The sequence below is a fragment of the Mus caroli genome, chromosome 8 (assembly GCF_900094665.2).
Source record: "Mus caroli chromosome 8, CAROLI_EIJ_v1.1, whole genome shotgun sequence".
Classification (NCBI taxonomy): Eukaryota; Metazoa; Chordata; class Mammalia; order Rodentia; family Muridae; genus Mus; species Mus caroli.
The window spans coordinates 7,901,373-7,925,176 of record NC_034577.1 but is presented as its reverse complement, the minus strand read 5'-3'; the positions used below and the strand labels follow the sequence as shown (position 1 = coordinate 7,925,176).

General features: G+C 49.1%; 1 protein-coding gene across 1 annotated transcript in view; it reads left to right on the top strand.

Moving 5' to 3' along the window:
• Nucleotides 1-23,804, top strand: part of Rab20 (RAB20, member RAS oncogene family) — a 25,632-nt gene continuing 1,828 nt past the window's right edge. Inside the window, exon 1 of the mRNA XM_021170067.2 lies at nucleotides 1-386. Coding sequence (XP_021025726.1) covers nucleotides 215-386 — 172 coding nt within the window. The 5' untranslated portion in view covers nucleotides 1-214. The remainder of the gene's footprint in view (nucleotides 387-23,804) is intronic.

Here is a 23,804-nt window from a genome sequence, read left to right as displayed (position 1 = left end):
GCGTGGGGTGGGCGTGGCGGCCGGGTAACCACGTGGTCGCAGGGCTGAGTTCACACTCGAGTACAGAACTGTGGCGCGCGCTCTTTGGCACTTCATCGAGTTCGGATCTCAGGCCAGGGCCACTAGAGTTCGGGGTCCCTGGAGGCCGGGGTCCGCGTCCCCTGGCATCCTGGGCGGGTGACCGAGAAGCGCAGGGGTCATCTCCTCCGCGGCTATGCGGAAGCCGGATGGGAAGATCGTTCTGCTGGGGGACATGAACGTGGGTAAAACGTCGCTGCTGCAGCGCTACATGGAGCGTCGCTTCCCGGACACGGTCAGCACCGTGGGCGGCGCCTTCTACCTGAAGCAGTGGCGTTCCTTCAACATCTCCATATGGGACACCGCAGGTGAGGGCGGCGCCGCCGGGACAGGCGGGCTTCGGGGCTCTGCCGGGTCGAGGAGTCGTCTGTGGGCAGCCGCGGGGTCTCCACTTTGGGCTGTGACATTCATTGCACCTCTGTTCCCACTTGCCTTGCTTTGCCGATTGAGAAAATCTCCAGTTCAGCAGCACTCTGTGCGTCTTCGCGAAGATTCAGGTTATCCTGGGAGAGATCTCCGATCAGTACGACTCTCGCATCTTAGGTGCTTTAATGTCCCCCTCAGGGTGCCCTCCTTTGGCGTACAAAGCAGCCTTGGGAGTTGAGCAGCGCTGCTATTACCGACCTCTTTATGAACGAGGAAACTGAGTCAGAGAGCGTTGGACCACTCTGCTGGATGTAAGGCGACTGGGAAGTAGAGTTGGAGTCGCCCAGCCTCCCCGACTCACGGTTATTTACCCAGTGCGGAGTCTTGGCTGGTGCGCAAGTCACGTGAGTGGAATAGCTTCCTGTACTGGCATTTTTAAGATAGGTAGTGAATTATTTTTAGTGCGTGTACAACTTCGTCTTGGACTTTCCCGATTAATTTGTTTCTGTCTTCTTCCTTTTCCGTGATAAAGAAATAAGATACTTTAAGTGAAACAAACGAACCCGGAAATAGTATGGTATAGTTTCAGGGAGAGAGGTTTCCAATGTCTGAAACTCCAAGTTCTGACTTTTTATGTTGTGTAAAGAGTGATATACTCAGAAGTCTTGCTCCTAATCCCCAACTCCTTGTATTGCGGGTAGGGTATCAATCTGTTGGCTACATTCTGATTCAAGCTGAGTTAGTGAAGGTCTGGGGAGCTTCCCTCCCTCCTTCGGCTTCCCCGTTCCTTACTTAGCCACCGTGGGAAATGGACTGATTTCCACTTTCCCCGTCTTTCCTTTGACTCTGGTCTTTACTCCGCATTGCAGGCAGAGCCTCCGAGTTTTCTCAGGCTGTCCACCTGCCTCCCACTGAGCACCCATGAATACAATATCAAGTCTAGTCAGACTCTGGACTCCTTTCCCAGCCTCCGACAGAGCTCTGCCTCTACGCTTGGCTTAAATGGCTTGCCTGCTGCTCTGGGTTTGTAAGAGGAGAAAGCAGAATTGGTCAGCTTTCCCCACACCTCTCAATGTTTCTGGAGTAGCGATAGATGTGTGGCCAACACAGCACAGGGTAACTGTGTCCCCGCTAGCTGTTTCAATTTGGTGGGTGGAGCCACTTTCTCCGTCAAGGCTGAGGATGAGGATGTGATGAATCCGGAATCTCGGTCAGCAGGGGGTTTTGTAACACTGACGCTGTCCGGAGAACTTGCTGATTCCCTTTGTGGGGGCGGGAGCAGGTCAACTCATTTCCAGGCCTCCTCGGCTGCTTTTGTGTTCCCAAAAGCCTATGTGTGAAGGCAGATGACCGGAGCCTTGCCGGGTGGCCAGGCCCCTTCTCCACATTCCTGATGGCTGTGTACACATGCTCAGGGGAACAAGGTACAGAGTCAACAGTGGTGCATATCACCAACTTTGTGCCTGCTTTGCTGGTGACCTCTGGGCTGCCAGTGGCCTGGAGGGAGCAGAGAAGAGAGGTTAATATTGTTCGGGATTCTGTGTGGAACATCTACCCTAAAGGGTTACCTTTCCCTGCATTGTGTACTGTTTAAAATCCCTGCCCTCTCCCCAACTGACCCTTTAGCATAGCAGACCAAACCCAGCTTGCCGTGACAGGCAGGTTGAGGGGAGGGGTGGCAGGCACACACCTGTGAGGGCTTTGGGACGTACAGTAGTCAGAGCCATAGCACTTGGTTAGTTTGTTTGACTCTTGACAAAGTCAAAGCCGAATGCTTAGCACCTGGAGCATGCTGGGTGTGGCTGGGTGTGGAAAGGAGGTGCTTGCTGACTTTTTAAGCTTCTTATCTATATCTCTTGGTGCAGTAGCCCAGGGGCAGGCAAGTGGGATACACACCATGTCTGTCTGGGTACAGGCATGCCCCCATTATGCTGTGGTTACTCACACCCCTTTCTAAAGTGCTCTGATAGAGAGAGGGGGCACTTGCAGGTCATGGGTGATCAGAGCTGCCAACAGGATGGTGATGTAACCTGCTATTAGCAAATAGATGCTAATAAGCATCATCTCCATGCTAAGTTCTGCTTCCTGGGCCCAGACCTGTGCACAGCAGTGAACTGAACTGGCTTTAGCCATTTTGGGGCACTCAGCTGTGCCTCCTTGCAAAGATTGTCCCAGCTGGGCTTGTTGAGTGTTTACATGCCTTCGTATAGGGTGGGGGTAGGGTAGGGGTGGGGGAGGGGCCAAGTACCAGCTCCCTTACAGGGCGATGTTGCTATTGCTGCGGCCGACGGTGGGAGCTGGGGATCTTGGAATGGAGCACGTGGCTTTTGCTTTCGGGAGGGTCAGGGGATGCAGGTGTTTGGGAGTGAAAGAGCGGCTCTGTCCCTGAAAGCCTGGGTTGAGGATCCAGTCTTCCAGGAGTACTCCTGGCTCTGAGGTTAGCACTCTTGGTTTCATCCTCTCCCTCATCTATCTCTGTAAGACTTTTTAGGTGGGCTGTGGACAGGGATAGGAGGTACCCGCGCATCCGCTTCAGCACCCCTGGGGTAGGCTTCTTGTTGTGTTTTCCCCTTTGTTACAGGGTGAGGTCTGCCATCGGTACTTCAGAATCTCCCAGACATCAGGCTGTGTGGGCACCTTTTGTGCCTTGGTAAAGACTATTTTGAAGGGCAACTTGATTTCCTCAGAGCCTGAGGCTTTTGTAACTTAAAAGTTCTGTCACCACTGGGCAGGGCATCCTGACTTGAAGACTCAGAGGGCTTTGTGGCTGGTCTTTGTTCACAGACTTTCTCTCTCATTTAGTACATATGTGGAGAAATGGAAGCCACGGGTTCCAGGAAACTAGGAGAAGTTCCACGTGTTTGTTTTGCCGCATGCATTTTGTGGAATGCTCAAAAACTATTAGAGTTAAAAAAAAAACCCAAAACCTTTACTATGCATGTGGGTTTTTTTCCTTTGTGTGCAAGTGTGTGCATTGCATGTACATGTGTGCGTGCGTGTGTGTGTGTGTGTGCACACATGTGTTGTAGACAGGCACATGCATGCCACAGTGTCATACGCAGGTCAGAGGACAGTTTTGTGGTGGTGTGGCCTCTGGGGACAGAGCACAGATCATCAGCCTTGCATGCCCACTGAGCCATCTTGCCAGCCCCAGGTTATTAGAATTTTACTGAAAACTCTTGAGCCTGGAAACTTTCTAAGGGGGACATTTTCTTGGAAAATTACTGGCATAAGCAGAATTAAGTTATCAGGTATGAAACGTGGCTCATATGTTTTATGGGTGTTTTTGCTCAGCAGAGTCGCGGTGTCACCAGGTCACAAGGAGTGTGGCACTGCCACTGAACTTGCCTAGCTAAGGTTCCGAACTTTGTGGATCGGCTTTCTTTTTAGTTACAGATTATTTTATGGGCGTGGCTATTCTGTCTGCATGCACCCTGTGCACCCTGTGTGCATGCTGTGCCCACAGAACTCAGCAGAGGGCATGGAGACTGGCATTACAGACCCTTGAGAGTCACCACACGGGTGCTGGGAACTGTATACAAGTCGTACGGAAGAGCAGTCGGTGCTTTTGACCTCTGAGCCATTCTTCCAGCCCCTTCCATATTTAGCTTTAAAAGTGTCTAACCTTATCATTCAGGCTCACAGACATAAATAGCTCTTGTGCAAGTAAGTAGCTTCCACAGATTGGAAGTGAATGTCCTTGGGGGAATAAGGTGGATGTCTGTGATGTGTGTGTGTGTGTGTGTGTGTGTGTGTGTGCGCGCGCGCATGTGCATTTTAGCTCCTGTCAGCATCTGGGCTTCTTTGCCTTCCTCCCTATAATCTTCCAAGGCACAACATCCCTCTCGGGAGGCCCCTTTCCCTTAGAATGTGCCCTAATCATTCTCCCTCCTTGCCATTCAAGAGCCCTGGCAAACTTCAGCCTGATTCTTGTCTGCAGGGAGTTTACATACTGAGGAATGGCTGAGGTGGAGCGTGAGCCTGGGGAACTTCCCCAGGGTCTGTGGACGGAATCACCACGCCCCGCTATGCTCTTCCCAGAGTGACATCATTCTGAGGAGAGTGGAAAGAACAGTTGCTCCATATGTGTGCCCGTGACGCCTGTGCTAGTGCACACACCACACTGTGTAATGTGCGTGTTGAGTGTGGGTGCCGGTGGGGCACAGCAGTATACTAAGGTGGTAAATTAAAAACCATCCCACCAGCCGGGTGTGGTGGCGCACGCCTTTAATCCCAGCACTCGGGAGACAGAGGCAGGTGGATTTCTGAGTTCAAGGCTAGCCTGCTCTACAAAGTGAGTTCCAGGACAGCCAGGGCTACACAGAGAAACCCTGTCTTGAAAAACCAAAAAAAAAAAAAGTCCCACCTTAAAGCTTCTTGTCACAGGACTCACTGGAGGAATGTGTCAAATTCCTCCGCACTCTTCTCTCATCGCATGCTCTTCCCAATCACGCTTATTTTTGAGTGGCTGGAGCCTTCAGTGCCACGCTGTGCATGGCCATGGGGGCAGGCTACCTCCTCGTGCTATAGAGGTCCCCAACCTGGCTGATAACTGTGCCCCACACTGAGGCCATCCCTGCAGCCAACTCCTGGTGCATGGAGTCCTGGAGACAGGCACATTCTCTTAGTCCTGTGCCAGAGTTCAGGACATGCTGCTTGTAAGGACCTGGCCTGGCAAGGCTGATGCCGGTTGAGGCACAAAGTGCTTATACAGCACACAGCCATGCCTGTCCCAGAGGCCAGACGCCTGCCAGTGAGAGGGTCACAGTGTGGAGGGCGTGATGGGCCTCAGGAAAACAGCAGCTGGAGGACTTTGTAACTGCCCCGGAGGTCGCCGGTTCATAGCTTTCCTGGAATGACTTTTCACTGCCTGGACACAGGCAGGGAGCTGCCTGTCCCTCACAGCTGCCCGTGGACTCTGTGCTGAACTCTGAGGGTGGAGCTTGAGGGTAGCCCAGCCTTCATTGCTAAGTGGGAACATGTAACCAGAAGGGGTGAAAGGTTTTCTCTAAGAAAGACTCCATTCAAAATAATGCTAGGAGTGCTCGCCATAGCAACAAGGTCAGACAAAAGAAAAGGCATTGACTCTGGAAAGGAAGACGTGAAATGGTCCTTTTCTACAGACACCATGCGTGTGTGTACAAAGAAAAGTCTAATGGCCACAAAAACCTGTTAGAGACACATGGTAAACTCATAGTAAATGCATAGTAAAGTTTCAGGACCCCAAACGAAATGTAATGAGCACACGACCCCTCCAGGGTGTGGCTGAAGAGAAGGTTTTTATTGTAGTTGTAGGGAAGAGTACAGCTAGAGGCACCTGGAAGAGTCCAGAGCAGGAAGGAGAAGGTGGTGGACAGTACAGTGAACTGGGCCATGAGGAGGGGGTGGGGAGAGGGAGGGAGGGAGAACAGAGAGGGGAGCAGGAGGACCCAGACGGAGAGGGAGAGGGAAGAGAGCAGAGAGAGAACATGGCCTAAAGAGCAGGGTTACTGGAATGAGAGCCTGGGAAAGGGAAGTCAAAACTGGAGAGGTTTAGGGTTGGGGCCAGGTGAGAAGAGCTGTGAGGAGCCAAAGGTGCTGAGTGAGCCTGGAGTCCAGCATTGGCCTTGCTGAGTGTAGTGGCTATTCCTGGTTGTCAACTTGACTGTATCTGGAATGAGCTACAATCCAGGATTGGAAGGCTCCCCAGTGATTGTAATCAGGAGGCTGGGAGAGAGAAGTTTCTGATCCGGATCTTGGCAGGGAGATCTTGAGGTGTAGTGGCTATGAATTCCAGAAGACAGGGAGATCTCTGAGTTCAAGGTCATCTGGGATTAAAGGAGTGGTGGCACACCTTTAATCTGGGCCACAGCTTCTGCTGGAGACCTACATAAGCACATTGGAAGAGGGAAGATTTACTCTTTCTCTTCCTAGCCTGCTTGCCCTGTGGGTCTGAGCAACTGCTAGATGCTTGGCCTTCCATTCAGAGCTGCTACTGACCATTGTTGGGAGTTGGACTGCAGACTGTAAGACATCAACAAATTCCCTTACTATACAGAGACTGCCCATATGTTCTGTGACTCGAGAGAACCCTGACTAATACAGACAAATACAGTGAGCTAACTGGCACCACAGTTAGCCATTTGTCCCCAGTTTGTTTTGGACCTAACATAAAAGTTGGTGGTGTTTCCTATGCCAACAATGAACCGTCTGAAAAGAGAGTTCAGAGAGTGGTTGGTTTTTTAGAACAGCATCAAAAATAAACCAAATATTGGCAACAGATTGAATCAAGGAGGAGAAAGAGCTATGATGCGAGACCAAAGTGTTTCTGACGGAAACAGGAAGTTAGGAACGCAGGACGGGGCTCATGCGTGTGTCTGCATGGTGAGACGATTGTCGAAGTGTCAATACTAAAAACGATCTACAGATTCAATCCCGGTGCTACTTTTTTCCCCCACAAAAGTAGAACAAAATCACCCTGACCCCAAACTTCGGTAGAGCTCCAATGATCAGAATAGCCAAAGCGATCAGACCAAGAACAGCGCTTGGGACTTCACACCAGTCCACTTCAAAACACACCACAAACAGGAACAAACAAGCCTAAAAACAGGTGCACTGAGCATGGCAGGGAGCCCAGGATAAACTCACGCATCGGTGGCCAGTTGATATTTAACGAAAGGCCAGGACATAATGGGGAACGGGCAGGTTCTCTTTTAGTGATGTTGAGAAAGTTGCTGTCCCTGTGCAGGACTAGGAAACTGGATACTTCTCAAAAAGAATCAAAAGTGCGCAGACGCAGGGCCCAGAACTGTGTTGAGGACATAGGAGAAGCGACTCCACACTGTTCTGGGGACTTTTATTTTTACCTTTTTTGGTGGTCCTCAAGCAAAACCAGGCAGGGACTATAGATGGCTCTGTAGGTAAGGACACTTTGGTTTGCCTGTGTGAGGAGCTGAGTTTTGGAAGCTCCCACGTGAGAAGCCTGGCATGCCCATATGCTCATCTGTAATCCCGTGCTGGGGTAAAAGTGGGGGTGGAGGTGGAGACAAAGAGCTCCTGGGGTTTAGCCTGGCTGGAAACCAGCAAACTTTAGCTTCAGCAAGAGCTCCTGTCTCAGAGCAGTGGAGATCAATGGGGGAAGATGTCTGCGATCCTTCTCCAAGAGCACACAGGTGAGGGTGCACCATCCACACCCAACGCTCAACACACAAATAAAACAAATAAATAGGAAAATGGCATTATGAGTTCCTAGTGTAGGAGCACTTAGCCATCTGGAGACCACAGCCGCGTTAGTGCTGGGTGTGCACTGACCACAGTTTCAGACCGTTTGCTCTGTCTTCATCTTTCCATCTATCAGAACTGGTGACCTGTTGCTTGCTTAGCAAGCCACATTTTCTACAGCGATTGCAGAACACATTCCAAACTTAATTAATTTCAAATCTGATTAACTTGGGTTAGCCATAGTGATACCATTTTTATGAAAGTGCCTCTTACATTCGGAGACTGGAACTTTTGTTGGCCTCACAACCCTGTTAACAATAGGCCTTGAAGCCGGGCGTGGTGGCGCACGCCTTTAATCCCAGCACTCGGGAGGCAGAGGCAGGCGGATTTCTGAGTTCGAGGCCAGCCTGGTCTACAAAGTGAGTTCCAGGACAGCCCGGGCTACACAGAGAAACCCTGTCTCGAAAAAACAAACAAACAAACAAACAAACAAACAAAAACAATAGGCCTTGAGTGACATCTTGCTGTGTAGTCAGACTGTGGGTCTTATTGTATGGCTCTGGCTGGCTTGGAACTCACTGTGCAGACCAGGCTGGTCTACAAATTCTCTGAGATCCACCTGTCTCTGCCTGGTGAATGCTGTCATTAAAGGCATGTACCACCTCAGCCCCACCTAGCCTATGGACTTAACCTACCTTTAGGACAATAGTCAACCTTACCAGTCTTGGATTTCCTACAGAATCTTAATTTTTAAACGTGAATGCACAGCTAGCTCTTAAGTTACATACTCCTCAATGCCCCTGGCCTGGAGTTATGAATGCATGTGTGTGTGTGTGTACATGACCTGTGTTGATCACTTGTTGAAGACAACCAGAGGGTTTTTTTTTTTTTTTTTAACCAGAGGGTTTTAAAGCAACCTTATACAACAAATATCTGACATAAATGTTGAGACAACACGATCAACTTGGTAACTATCTTTTTGCAGTCCTGCTTGTGATCTCGGTCAGCTGGGTCGATAACTTAATCCCTTTGAGAGAGGCTCATAAAGATTTCTGTAAAGTACCACTTCTTTCCCACGTGATGCTTTCTTTAAAAAACGAACAAACATCAAATGTTTTTAATTGAAGTAGAATTACATCGTCTCCCCCTCCCATGTTCCCCCTCTCTCAAGTAGATAGTCTCTTTGTCCTTTACTATATTTGTTACATATATATATGTATGTGTCTGCACAAACATATGAAGACAAGCTGCTGGGCCTGTTTGTTGTTTGGGTGTATAAGGTTTCGAGGCTGACCACTCTGCACTGGACAACCAACAGGGCTCATCCCTGGGCTAGGCTAATTCTTCTCCCAGAAGTCATTAGCTGCCTGTAGGTCTTTATACAGTGGTATGTGTGACCCTGGGGAAGTCTCTCCCTTCAGTGCTAATGTGCCCATTGAAGTCGCTATTGTTCTGGTCTTGTTTATGCAGCCAATTCTAGGACAGGCTGTCTCACTCACGGCAGACTTCCTGGTGTTCTGGCTCTCAAGGATTCTGTCCTCTCTCCTGTGATCTCTTTTAGATGCTGGATTGTGATGCCTCTGTTGGGGGTCAGCTCCCCGGTGATTCATTATCTCTGTCCAGCTGTGGCTTTCTGAGATGGTGTTTTTTTTTTTGCTATAAAGAGAGATATGTTTTAAGGGAGAGGTTGTAGCTACACTCATAGGAGGGTATAACCTTCAGACTGTAGCAGGGAACCACGCTGTTCGAGCAAAGGGCTGGTAATAGAGTCTTCTCTAAGGCCCATGGCATCATTCACCCTGGGGAGTTGCTTTGGCTTCTAGTACCAGGCAGGATCTTCCTCCTGTTAAGTCCGATTAGACAGCTGTGGGTTACGACTCCACCTCCAAGTCTATCTCACCATGCTGCTAATTGTCCTGCTCACAGGTGCTGCAGCTGGAAAGCGCTGTTTAATTGCCTCCCCCTGGTGGCAGCTTGCACGGTGTTTTCTGGTGCCATGGAAGCTGGAATACAGGGACGAGGCTTTCAGGTCAGATCCAGTTTGAGTCATCAAAGTCTTCTGTCCTAAGTGTCTTCAGCAGCAGGGCTAGCTGATTCTCAACCCCTGACAGGTTACCACTGACAATCTCTGTGTTGTTTTTGGAATCCCTTGGCCTACCCTGACCAATTTGAAAGGAGGTTTCCTATGCCTGGCACTGCATTTTTTTTTTTTTTAGCTGATTTTGTTGTTGTTGTTTTGTTTTGTTTTTCAAGACAGGGTTTCTCTGTGTAGCCCTGGCTGTCCTGGAACTCACTCTGTAGACCAGGCTGGCCTCGAACTCAGAAATCCGCCTGCCTCTGCCTCCCGAGTGCTGGGATTAAAGGCGTGTGCCACCACGCCCGGCTCGAACTTCCTTTTATATGTTTATACATCTCTCACATGTATATGTATGTGCATGTGTATATGTGTATATATATATATGTATATGTATTATACACTTATATGCATATCTTACTCGTATTGTATATAATTTTAGGTGTATATAAAATAATGTTTTCTGCACTGTTCAATAAATACAGAACAAAGTCCTTCGTTAGGGGCAGACAGAATACAGGGAGAGAAGTGAAAATTTAACCTTAGTCTCCCTCTCCATCAAACTAATCCATGGGGGAGGGGGGAGCTCTGAGTTCTCACTGGTTAGTGGGACTGCAATGCATGCTGAGCTTCTGAAGTTATCTTCATCAGCTAGAGCATGCTGGCTCCTGATTGGTCAACCTGACACAAGCTGGAGTCACCTGGGCAGGGAATCTTGATTGAGAAAATGCTATCAGATTGGCCTGAAGGCAAGTCTGTGGGGGCAATTTCTTGGTTAATGATTGTGCACCGGACTAGACCACTGTGGGTGGACTCCCTGGTGCAGGTGGTCCTGAGCTGTCCACAGGGAGAAAGCTACTAAGCAGTGTTCTCCGTGGTCTCTGAGACCTTGCCTTTAGTCCCTGCCCTGCCCTGCCTTCAGGATGAACTGCATATGCAGTCAGGTGAATTTAACTCTTTCCTCCCTTGGCTCCTTTTGGACCTGGTATTTATCACAACCATAGAATGCAAACTTAAGAGCAGAGGGGAAGCCAGGCAGTGGTGGCACATGGCTTTAATCCTAGCACTTGGGAGGCAGAGGCAGGTGGATTTCTGAGTTCGAAGCCAGCCTGGTCTACAGAGTGAGTTCCAGGACAGCCAGGGCTACACAGAGAAACTGTGTCTCGAAAAACCAAAAAAAAAAAAAAAAAAAAAAAGAAAAGCAGAGGGGAGAGGAGGGATCACACCATCTGTCTTATTTATTGCTATGAACAGACACCATGACCATGGCAACTTTTATAGAGGACAACATTTAATTGAGGCTGGCTTATAGTTTCAGGGGTTCAGTCCATCATCATCATCATGACGGGAAGCATGGCAGCAGCATCTAGATAGACAGGGTGCTGGAGAAGGAGCTGAGGGTTCTACATCTTGATCTGAAGGTAGCCAGGAGGAAGCTCTCCTCTTCTGAACTGGGTGGAGCTTGAGAACTAGGAAATCTCAGCCTGCCCATGCAGTGACACCCTTCTTCCAACAAGGCCACACCCATTCCAACAAGGCCACACCTCCTAATAGTGCCACTTTCCATGGGCCAAGTGTTTTCAAACCACCACACCATCCAATTTTCCTGGGGTTGGTAGCTGTTGGTTTTCCATCTGTTACAGAGTTTGAAGATTGTGGCTTAAGAGCATTCCCAAATTTCCCATTTTAATCTGTGGGGTGTGTGCAGATACATTTGTGCCATTTCACAATCATCACTAGCTCCAGATTCTCCCCCTGAAGCTAAGGGATGAATCCAGGGCCTTGAGCTGGCTCAGGAGGGAGGCACTGTCTACTGAGCTCCACCCTTCACATGCCTTGCCCTCTGGAAAATTTCAGTCTTCTGAAAATGTACTACTCCTTGCTGGCTCCTGATCCTCTCTCCAGCCCCTGGCATGCACAGTCTACCCTCTATCACAATGAATCTGACAGTTTTATGTGTTTACTTTAAAATTTTATTTCTGCATACATCTTGTCTTAGTCGGGTTTCTATTCCTGCACAAAGCATCATGACCAAGAAGCAAGTTGGGGAGGAAAGGGTTTATTCTGGTTATACTTCCATACTGCTGTTCATCACCAAAGGAAGTCAGGACTGGAACTCAAGCAGGTCAAGAAACAGGAGCTGATGCAGAGGCCATGCAGGGATGTTACTTACTGGCTTGCTTCCCCTGGCTTGCTCAGCTTGCTTTCTTATTCAACCCAAGACTACAAGCCCAGAGATGGTACCACCTACAAGGGGCCCTCCCCCTTGATCACTAATTGATCATGAGATCCTTACAGCTGGATCTCATGGAGGCATTTCCCCAACTGAAGCTCCTTTCTCTGTGATAACTCCAGCCTGTGTCAAGTTGACACACCAAACCATCCAGTACATATCCTAATGTTATATTTTAACATGATAATCAGTTCTTATAAAATGCTCAAATGCTTAGTGAATGTGCTTTGCAGTGGTCTTGCTAGAGCACAGCCCTCCTGCAGCTTAAATGACAGGTGACTGAATGCCCAAACCTCTGTCAAGTTCTCTTTCCCAAGAAACGGCTGAATAGGTTGCCCCAGGGACGGTACTGGTGGGGAAATGCTTGTGTGTTTCTCACAGGGCTTTGTAGGTTGCAGAAGGGAGTTCTCCCAGTCTCAAAGACCTTAGCGTTCTGGGATGTCTGCAGAGTGATGTGCCCCTATATAGAGGCTCTTCTGAATAATGCATTTCAAGAGTCCCTTCTAGACTCTTCTTAATGTGGTTCATTCTTGTGGTCCAGTCTTGGCTTTGAAGCAAGTTAAAACTTGTTTGAAGCTGACTTTAGCTTCCTGCTTTAATGAGCAGGCTTCGCAAGAGATTGGGTTTTTATTTGTTAATCTCCTCTGAGAATCAGTGGCCAGCAGGCCACACGGTGCCTATTCAAGGAAAAGGGGATCTGGAGGGCGGCCCTGTGAGGGCTTTTGTCTCCCAGCTCAGCCTGTTATATAAGTGTTTTTTCCCTGGGTGTTAAAGAACCTCTCTTGTCTTTGCATTATTCGGGGTTACTGGGTTTCCCTCAGTAAATTCTTGCTTGAACACACATGGTTCAGGTGACACCGATGAGCTGCGTGACAATAGGCTAATTTGTTTCACTGTGACGCACAACCTGCTTCCGGGTGTGCACCCTGCCTTCTGTAGTCAGGATGTTTAGAAGAGACTTCATCTCTTCACATGCTGGCTTTGGGTGACCGTGGCAGGGCATCTCTGATTCAGCTTAGCTGTTCCCACAGCGTGGTAAACTCAGTCCTTGTGAGTCAGATTCACATTTTCATCTCTAGTGTATACAGCGTCATTCCTTGCTTCTTGTCTTGTTCACTTCTGTCCCTGTCACCTGTGAGGAAGCTACAGCTAGTGGAGGAGTCCACAATTTTATTTTCTTAAAGATGTATTTACTTTATGTATATGAGTACACTGTCACTGTCTTCAGACACACCAGAAGAGGGCATCAGATATCATTACAGATGGCTGTGAGCCACCATGTGGTTGTTGGGAATTGAACTCAGGACCTCTGGAAGAGCAGAGGATGGTCTTAACCACTGAGCCGTCTCTGCAGCCCCATGCTTTTCATTCTTTAAGCCTCTCTGGCTTTGTGGACTTGCCTGATCCGTTATTTCTTGAGATTGTGACAGACCAACCTTCTCTTCTTTTATCTCACACACACACACACACACACACACACACACACACACACACTTGCATGTGCTGTATGGTTGTGTGAGGATGGCGTGGGGTGTCTTCCCCAGCTATCACCTTCTTTAGACTTTGAGGCAGGGTCTCCCACTGAACCTGGGGCTCACCAGTTTAGCTAGACAGACTGGCCCCAGGGATCAGCCTATGTTTGTTCTCAGTGCCAGGGTCACAGAAGCACATTGCCATACATCGCTTTGTCATTGGGTTTTAGGTCATCCGAACTCAGGTCTTCCTGCTTGTGGGCAAGCACTTCACTGACAGAGCCACTTCTGAGGCCACCAGCCTTCTTTTTCCTGACATCTGTTTCCTCAACATTTCAGATTAGGACCCGAGGTTGACAGTGTACATGGTATGAGGATCAGGGACCTGAACTCTGTAACCTTCCCTACTGCCTATGTGGCCATGGCTCCTGTGACCATAGCCCAGCACTGTTTCACTGGCTTTAATGCCCTAGGTCCTATGGTGGCCACCCTGGCACTTACTGTTCAGTTCAGTACGGGCCAGCTGCATCCTCACAGGCCTCAGGGCAGCTTCTGTCCCCACCAAGCAGCTGGAGGCTAGTTTTGACCTGTAGGTCCTTGGTCTCTTGCACAGCTGTTCAGGGTTAGACCTCTTCTTCCTTGTGTTTGTCTGGATAAAGAACCGGGCTTGGCTCTTTATTTCTCAAGAAGTCAGAAGGGAGGGCAAAGGTCGTTCCTTCTAGTTTGGATCCGGTTTAAGGTTGAGAAACAAAGTCACATGCTGTCGTCTCTGGGAATCTCTGTACTTGGTTAAGTCCTGTGCTCAGGAAGTGAGCAGCTTTGCTGAGTTGGTTCAGGAGTAGCATTCGGGTTTTTGTGACGCAAGTCCAGTGTCATGTGTTCCATTCTTACCAACTTCTCTTTCTTCATTGAAGTTTGTGATTGGCTTGTCTTGGTTTTGAAGGTGGGACAAAGGGATGGCTGGTCTGGATGGAAGGAACACCCCTTGCCCGTCTCACCCCTGTGCACGGAGGAAAAGGAAGTATAATTGTTGATGGGTTCATGGTTTCTGATTTCCTGATGAGGGTGAGAGGTGGCGGCCTCCAGTCTAGGCCCGAGTAGCCCAGGGCTGCTTTAGAGAGTTTCACACTGTCTGTGGCTTACCACAATAGAAACTGATTCTCTTGAAATTCTGGAGTTAGATGTCTGAAGTCCAGGTGCCAGTGGCTGGCTTCACCACAGAGCAAAAACCAAATGTCTCCCTCCTCTGGGGGATCTGCACAGTCCTGTCCCGGAGGCCTCGCTATTCCTCTGTGTGTCTGACCCTCCTCTTCCTGCATAGCCATGACTCACAGCCTGCTGAGCACTGGGCACTGTCCAGTGTGATGTGGTGAGCTTAGCTAATCGTCTCCCGCAGAGAAGGTCCCAGACACAGGGTGGGAATGAGGGCTTATCTTTTAGGAGCATAGTTGAAGTCATTTTAGTGACCGTAGTGTAAATTTATCTATTTTTGGACATGAGTGGTGGTCTGACCTTCTGCTCACCTTTCAAGATGGAAGTGAAAGCCAGGATTCTGTGTAAGGCTTCTGAGAAGCTGTAGTGTCTTAGGTGCCCCTTGCCATCTGGGGCTGAGAACAGGGCATGGGGCAGGGTTTCCTGGCTATCCGTAGTCTTAGTTGCCCATGACAAGTGGAAGGAAGGACTGTGAGGCTGGGACAGGCAAGACAGATTCCAGGGGACTGCGATTGCTGGCATCTGTGGCCCGGCTTGTGATGAGGAAAGGGGAAAAGATACAGGCTTGATTGGCACCTGACTGTGAGGGTTGGGAGGACTGAAGATGCTGGTGCCATTTCCTGTGAGGCTGGAGCACACCCTGGTTCTGGGAACTGGGCACACAGGTGCATGTGGCCTCTGCCTCAGAGAATTTAAGTCCATCTTTGCTGCTTAAACACAGCCATGGTCACGTGTGAACTGAACAGTGGTGGTGTCACACGGAGTAAAATAAAACTCTGGTTTAGAAGCAGTGGCACAATAGCTTTCTGTGGACTGTATATTGAAGTAAAGATAAAAATTATGTTGGAAAAAAAAATTATGTTGGTCAGCTGGGCAGTGGTGGCGCACACCTTTGATCCCAGCCCTTGGGAGGCAGAGGCAGGCAGATTTCTGAGTTCAAGGCCAACCTGGTCTACAGAGTGAGTTACAGGACAGCCAGGGCTACACAGAGAAACCCTGTGTCAAAAAAATGTGTTTTGTGTATGTTCGTATGTGTGCACATGCATGTATGTGCACTGCATATGTATATAGATGCCAGAGGTCAACGTCATTTGCCATTCCCCAAGATGTCGTTCACCTTGTTTTTGAGACAGGGACTCTCACTGACCTGGGACTTGCTGAGTTGGCTAGGCTGCTGCCAACATCCTCCCATCACACCCTGGCTTTATACCTGAGCTTTGGGATGGGACTCAGGCCTCATGTTTGTACAGTAAACACTTCACTGGCTGAGCCATCATCCCCAGCTCTACCCTTTTAAACTTAAGTGTGGCAGTCAGCAACTATTGTATGGGGTTGGGGTAGCTTTGTTGTTGTTGTTGTTGGATGGTGCTGGCCATCCAGTGATTAAAAATAACAGGAACCATTTAAAAACCATTCATTGCTTCCCATGTTTAACCACAGCGTGCAGGAAGGAATGAGCAAGTGTTAATTATGGAGGCTGAAATGGTCAGAGGAGCCTGGAGATGGAGGGGACCGAGAGATGGTGGAGAGCATTAGGTCCTGCTGGGGAAGTGGAGGGTTAGACGGTAAAGGGGCAATGGGATGGGGTGGGGAGTGGAGAGAGGGTTAGGCTACAAAGGGATAGTGGGGGAAGTTTGAGGCTAGGTTGGAAAGGAGCAATGGGAGGGGCATTGGATGCCAGGTGAGAGATGCAGCCATTGGCCTTGGAGTGGGGGTTCACAGAGTGGCACAGGAGGTCATGGAGTGTGTGTGTGGGGGGTTGTGATTTGGCGGTGTTAAGTGTCATATCCACATGGCCATCCAGGTCTGGCCTTTGGGACTCACAGGCCCCGTGCTGAGAGTGAGCTGCTTACCTGGAAAGGCCCTCTGGGTAGAAAGCGATGGATTGAGGCCTGGAACCAGGGCTGCCTCCCAGCCTGGGAACCTGCTGATCTGGTTCCTGTGCAGATGGCCTGGAGGTCTGGTTTTGATGGTTTCCTGGTGACTGTCCTGCAGGCAATGCTGAGACAAGGCCACCAAGGACTTGCCTGTGTCTGCCTGACCCTTCAGTGATCTGGCACCCAGCCCCAGCTGAAAGCTACCTCCCAGATGACAGCAGGGCAGAGAAAGCTGAGATTCCTGCTGCTGGTGACTTGGAGAGCATTGGGCTCTGGAGACAACTGTGACAGAGACCACAGATGAGTGGAATCAAGCCGCAGGCTACTATGGAGGCTGAAATGGTCAGAGGAGCCTGGAGATGGAGGGGACCGAGAGATGGTGGAGAGCATTAGGTCCTGCTGGGGAAGTGGAGAGGCTGCAGAGGCTGGGGGACTGAACTAGTGACCAACCTTCCTAATGCCATGACCCTTTAACACAGTTTCTCGTGTTGCGGTGTCCTACAACCATAAAATCATCTTTATTGCTATTTCATGTTACTACTGCTGTGAATCATAATGTAAATGAAATCTCTGTGTTTTTTCCAATGGTCTTAGATGACCCCCGTGAAAGGGCCATTTGACTTCCAAAAGAATTGTAACCCACAGGTTGAGAACTGCTGGTGTAGACCAGCGGCTGAGTCACTCCAGTCTTTGTCTCCAGGGTCATGGGGTCTTCTCTTCTGTGTGTGTCTTCTGTGGGCACTTGTAATAGGATTTAGGGCTGCTGGGATAATTCAGAAAACTTTTTAGACCCTAACTTTATTTCCCAATAAGATTCTATACATGGGTTCTAGGGATGAGGGTGGGAACATGTCTTTGGATTTATGATGTAGAAAATTTCCTTTCTCGGGACATATGCTTAAAGGATAAGAAAGGAGGAGGAAGCCACTGAAAAACCCAACAAAATAGCTTGGATTTTAGATTCCTTGTTCTATTTCCATCACCCCAAACCCCTTTATCTGTGAAGTGTAGTCCCAGACTTGAGGCTGGCTGCTGATTCTGTGAGCCCTGCCTTTCTCCTCTGAGCCCTCTTGGTGAACTCTGAAGGCGGAACTGGTGTTGGACAGCTGCCAGGCTGGTGGCTCCTCATACTTTGAAAGCTGAGGGGGTTCTGTGTGTGCTGCAGGGGATTTCCACTATTGGATTTCCAGTAGAAACTACCAGCTAGGTCAGCAGGTCAGGAAGAGACTGCCAATGGGGAAGTGGTCAGTGGGGGGGTATTGCTGTGAAGGGACACAATGACCAAGGAAACTCTTATGAAAGGAAGCATTGAACTGGGGCTTGCTTATAGCTTCAGAGGTCTAGTCTATTATCATTATGGTAGTGAGGGCATGGTGGCACGCAGGCATGCATGTTGTTGGAGTGGTAATGTCAGATGGGCTGCCCTACCTCAGGCAGTACATGCAGAGTGTGGAGATATTACATCCTGGCCACAGGGAGAAAAAGAGAGACACACCGGACCTGATGGGGGCTTTTGAAACATCAAAGCTCACCTCCCTGGACCAGCATGCTTCCTCCAAGTAGGCCACAGGTCTTTTAATCCTTCTAATCCTTTCAAACAGCTCCACTCCCTGGTGACTAGACATTTAAATATATAACACTATGGGGGCCTTTCTCATTCAAACCATCACCGGGCAGAGCACTACTTCAGGTGTTTGAAAGCGCACAGCATTGTGGGGAGTCATATCAGGTGTATGCGGGTCTAGTCACCCTGGAAACTCCAGCTCTCTGACGCTTTGCCTCGGTGTGTGTGTTGGGAATGGACCTTGATGGGTGACCTAGAGATGATGTATCAGAAAGTCAGGATGCTGAGACCACTTATACTTCACGGGGAACCTCACAGTTAAACGCACCTTGTTTCCTGAGCAACAGGTCTTATGAAGCTAAAAGATCAGTCTTGTAGTATTAGGGCCTTCCCTCAGGGAATAGTTCAGGCTGGGATCTAAGGAGGATGCCTGGATTTCTGCCTGGGTGCTGGGAACTTCCTAGGGGATTCCTGAACCTGAGTACTAAGTTACAGAAGCTCCCAGCTCACCTGTGACACTGTCAGGAACAGCTAGACATCGTTGGGCCTGACTCTGGCTTGTGGTCTGTCTGAGGTAGGTTGTGCCATGATGTCATTGGGGGTACTATTTGTTTGGTTGTTTTTAGAGACAGGATCTGTTTTACAAAGTCCTGGCTGTCCTGAGCTCACTATATAGACCAGGCTGGCCTTGAGCTCACAGAGATCTACCCACATTCTGAAGTGCTTGTGAATCCTCCTGCGTGCTGAGAGGAAGGCGTGCACTATCACATCGTCCATATTGTTCCCCGAGAGAAGCCCTGGTGCATGAAAGAGTCTCAGATAAAGCCTGTTGGTGGGCACTAAGGACCTGTGACTTACTACTCCACACTCTGTATTTACTACCTGAGGTAGGGACAATGGGTCCTCGGGCAGCCCATCTCATGAATCCATGGCAGTGGTTCTCAACCTTCCTAATCCTGCAACCCTTTAATACAGTTCCTTATGTTGTGGTGACCCCCAACCATAAAATTATTTGTGTTACTACTTCATAACTGTAATTTTGCTACAGTTGTGAATCATAACGTAAACACCTGTGTCTTCTGATGGTCTTGATGACCCCTGTGAAAGGGCTGTTCAATCTTAAAGGTGTTGAGACCCACAGGTTGAGAACCACTGACCCAGGGAGCCATGTGGCCCATTTTTCCTTGCTGCATGAAGATTTAATTATTTGGCTTTGCAAACATTCCTGGAGAGCCGTGACTTCCACTGGGCATCCCAACATCAGATACTTTAAGAATGCTCTAGCTCTTGTGTACTAAAGGAAGTTGATGGCTGGCTGTAAATGTTTAAAATTCACTGGACTTCATGAAGTGGAACTCAGTAACCTTTCTGGTAGCCCCTGCGGGTTGAGCTTGAAAACACTGGGGTAATCGTAATTTCATGCAAACAGAAAGTGTACAGGAAGGCACATCACGGCTCAACCCAGGCTGAGCCATGCAGGCCTCCAAGGCTGGGCTCATGGCTCTGACCTTTGTCCTTGCTCCCATCTCTGCTTTCATGACTCCTTGGCTTCTCCTTCTTGTTTACACCATTACAGGGACTCTGCCAGCTTCCAGCTAATAGGCTATGTGTGCTTGTGGCAGAGCTCGCTTGACAAAACTCCCCCTTTCTCTGGGCTGGCCCGGAGCTTATAGAAGTGATCTGAGTCTCACGTTTCAGCAGCTACTTAAAAAAAAGCGCGTTTATTTTCTCTGGTCTTGGGTAATGGAACCCAGAGAAGTGCCTCGCTTCTGGCCGCACATTGTATCTATCTCCTGATCCATGTGGATCTAGGGTCGGAGTGTGGGGCAGTTTTGAAAGTGCCACCCCCTGTGCCCCACTCATTGAGAGTGTGCAGGTAGGGTTATCTGTGATTTCTGAAGGACAAACCAACCCATTCAGTGATATGGAACACGGAAGTAAAATTCACAGATGTTTGGACTCAAAAACTGGCTGTGGGGACTGGGGAGTGTGGCAGAGAGTGGCTGGGCTGTTTACAGAGCCCTGGGAGCTGACCTGGGTTACTGTAGGGCATTTCCCCAGGTTTGCCCCTGGGCCTTTTTAACCCTTTTTAAACCCTGAATCTGAGAAGCACCGGCACTGGGGAGAAAGTCGTTTTCAAGAACTAGGGAGTCTAGCCGGGCGTGGTGGCGCACGCCTTTAATCCCAGCACTCGGGAGGCAGAGGCAGGCGGATTTCTGAGTTCGAGGCCAGCCTGGTCTACAGAGTGAGTTCTAGGACAGCCAGGGCTACACAGAGAAACCCTGTCTCAAAAAACCAAAAAAAAAAAAAAAAAAAGAACTAGGGAGTCACAGAGCATGGTCAGCTGCCCCGGTGACCAGCCAGCCGCAGAGACAGTGTGCAGATGTGTATGTGAGAGAGTAGACCCCGACTGTGTGTGGCACTCACACACAGAGGGCGGAGGGGAGGAGTCAGACTCAAGATGTAGTGATCACATGCTAGCTACAGTGCTAAGCTGTTTACCAGGACAAACTCATTCTGTTGTCTCAGCCATTCCTAACAGATGCTACCGCGGTTCAGCAGTAGGGAGACTTACGCTGAGAGGCTTGCCTGGCTCACAGGGACTTTCTGTGTCAATTTTGGAATCCCCGGGAAGTAGTCAAATGTTAGTCGCCAATGCCAGTGTTTGGGGAGGAGGCCATAACACACTGCCTGAGTTAGCTCAGTTCTCAAGGAAGCCAAGTTGCTTGGCCAGGGACCCAGGAACCCAGTGGGAAGGAGACAGGGAGGGGGAATGACATGCTCTTGTCCTACCAGGGGGAGGGCCTCGGGACCTGCTCAAGCCTGCCCGACTAGGCACAAGTTCACAAATGAGGACACAGATGAGGAATGTTACATATGAAGGCAAAGTGAGTTTGGAAAACCCAATAAGGTAGAAAGACACCTTGCCAACCAGTTTCTCTGCCGTGTCTCAGTGCCTGGGTCTCCTGCATGGTGCCTGTTCCTTTCATCTGGGACCATCTTGCAATGGGTGCTGCCCACATTGGTGCCACCTGGGAGTCCTGTTAGCCGCCAGGAGACCTAGAGATCTGACCATGAAGACTAGCCTGGAAGCTCTTCATCTGCTTTGCTGTTGTCATTAATGGCCGGTCATACTATGACGAGCCTGGTTGAGCAGCCCTCTCTCTGCTGCCTTCAGTGTTTGCTGTCTTCATTTTATATAACTACTATTTACTTACCAAAGGCAAATCCTACTTTTTTTCAGGACAGGGTCTCGCTGTGTAGCCCAGGTTAGCCTACAACTGGCAAACCGCCTATTCCAGTTCTCCAAGTGCTGGATTGCAGGTTTGTTCTGCCACTGCAGGCTTCTGATCAGGCAGATTTATCTGGGACAGAAGCTATTTGAGGCATGGGTGTTAATACAATTCTTTCTTTGTCCTTAGTGAACTATGTTACAGAGACTTGAAAAAAATTCTTTCACGGCTGATGGAATGTCCTCTCTGTGTCCTTGTGGCTGTTCTCTTGTGGAATCTGTGGTCAAATGAATAACATTCTAGCTGTTTGAAATTTTTATGAACCTGAAAAGTTGTGCTGAGAGATGCCTGGTGTGTGTGTGTGTGTGTGCATGTGTGTGTGTGTGTGCGTGTGTGTTACACATATGTTCATGTGCATGCATGTGTGTGTGTGTTTGGGTGTATTGTATATATACATGCATGTGTGTGTGGACATTTATGTGTATGTATGCATGTGTGCGTGTGCATGCATGTTTGTGTGTGTTGGGGGGAGTATTTCTCTTTTGTAAGCAAAAGTCTGTCTTGTCAGTGTTGCAGACTATAGTGGGGCAGTAGCCATACATTTGGAGGCTAGCATTGTTTGGCTGGGCATAAGTACCCTGTCAAAATACAGCCATTTCAGAATGGTTGAAAATGGGATGGGGTTTGTTGCCACCTGGCTGAAAATCGTGGTGGAAAGCAGGGTGGAAAGCAGCCAGAGACACCATCATTTTGTATTCCATGGACCCCTTGACTCAAATAAGGTGTAACAGTCTTCAACATTGTCTTAGTTAGGGTTTTACTGCTGTGAACAGACACCATGACCAAGGCAATGCTTATAAAGGACAACATTTAATTGGGGCTGTCTTACAGGTTCAGAGGTTCAGTCCATTATCATCAAGGCAGGAGCAGGGCAGCATCCAGGCAGGCATGGTGCAGGAAGAGCTACAGTTCTACATCTTCATCTGAAAGCTGCTAGTGGAAGACTCACTTCCAGGCAGCTAGGATGAGGGTCTTAAGCCCATGCCCACAGTGACACACCTACTCCAACAAGGCTACATCTATTCTAACAAGGCCACACCTTCTAATAGTGCCACTCCTTGGGCCAAGCATATACAAAACATCACAAACATCTCAGTATTTAATCTACTACTCAGATAATAGATTAAAGGGCGTTAGCTACTGACAAAGGCAGGCATGGAGGTGTTTAAAGATTATTATTGACTTTGGCAAAGTAGGATTGGAAGGCAGAGGCACCTGAGTCTCTGTGGGTTCAAAGGCAGCCTGGTCTACATAGCAAGTTCCAGGCCAGCCCAGTGATAGAAACATGGTGAGACCCTGTCTAAAAAACAAACAAACAAACAACAACGAGCCACATACAGTTGGTATGTGTTTTTACTGGTATATATTTTACTATCAACATGGTAATGTTGTTCTTTTCACCGACAAAGGCAATGTAAGGAGAAGGGGTTTATTTCAGCTTTCAGTTCAAGGGTGCCGTCCATCACAGTGGGCAGTCATGAAGTAGCAGGAAGTAGTTGGTCACATGACATCCACAGTAACAGAGAGTGGTGAAGCCATGCTCACCCCTCCCCCCCCCCTTTCCCTCCATTATATAGTACAGGGTCTCAGCCAGGGAGGGAGCCGCCTACAGTGGGTGGTCATCCCACCTAAGTTAAAGCACAGGCCTGCTCCTGGTGATTCTAGATTCTGTCTAGTAGACAGCATGAACCCCACAGTATGCTGTTTGCAGGGCTGGTGGGATGGAAAACATCCCGCTGTGATGCTAAAGGCTCCTCGGGATCACTGCTGCAGCTCCTTGCTGCTCCTCCTCATGGCAGTGGGAGTACAGCATCGTGTCCTGGCATTGTGTCCTGGCATTGCTGCTTCCCGAGCATGTCCCCATGTCACAGCACAAATAACTGCAGATGTGAGAATACTCTTGAGCCATGGATGACTGGGATCCTCACCCAATGAGTATGAACCATCTCGTTTCCTCAGAGTCTGCTCTGACTGGGACATCGCAGAGTGTGTCACAGACTGTTGCTGTTAGAGACCCACTGTGGGACTCAGCTCAATGTCCGGTGCTTGCTTACCTCACATCTACAAGGCCCTGGGTCCATTCCCAGTATCACACATATACACGTGCACCCCAAGTCAAGACCCATGTGGGCAGCATTGCTTTAAATTTTTAATTTTATGTGTATAAGTGTTTTTCCTGCACATATGTCTGTGTACCACTTGTATGCCTGGTGTCTGCAGGGAACAAAAGAGGGCATCAGATCTCCTGGAACTGGAGTATACATGATTAGGAGCCATCACAAGGGTGCTGTAAATTGAACCCAGGTCCTCTGGAAGAGCAGCCAGTGCTTTTGGCCTCTGGGGCATCTCTCAGAGCCTGGGAACCCTGCACTTTAATCATAGTTCCCCCATCCCCCCACCCCGTGTGTGTGTGTGTGTGTGTGTGTGTGTGTGTG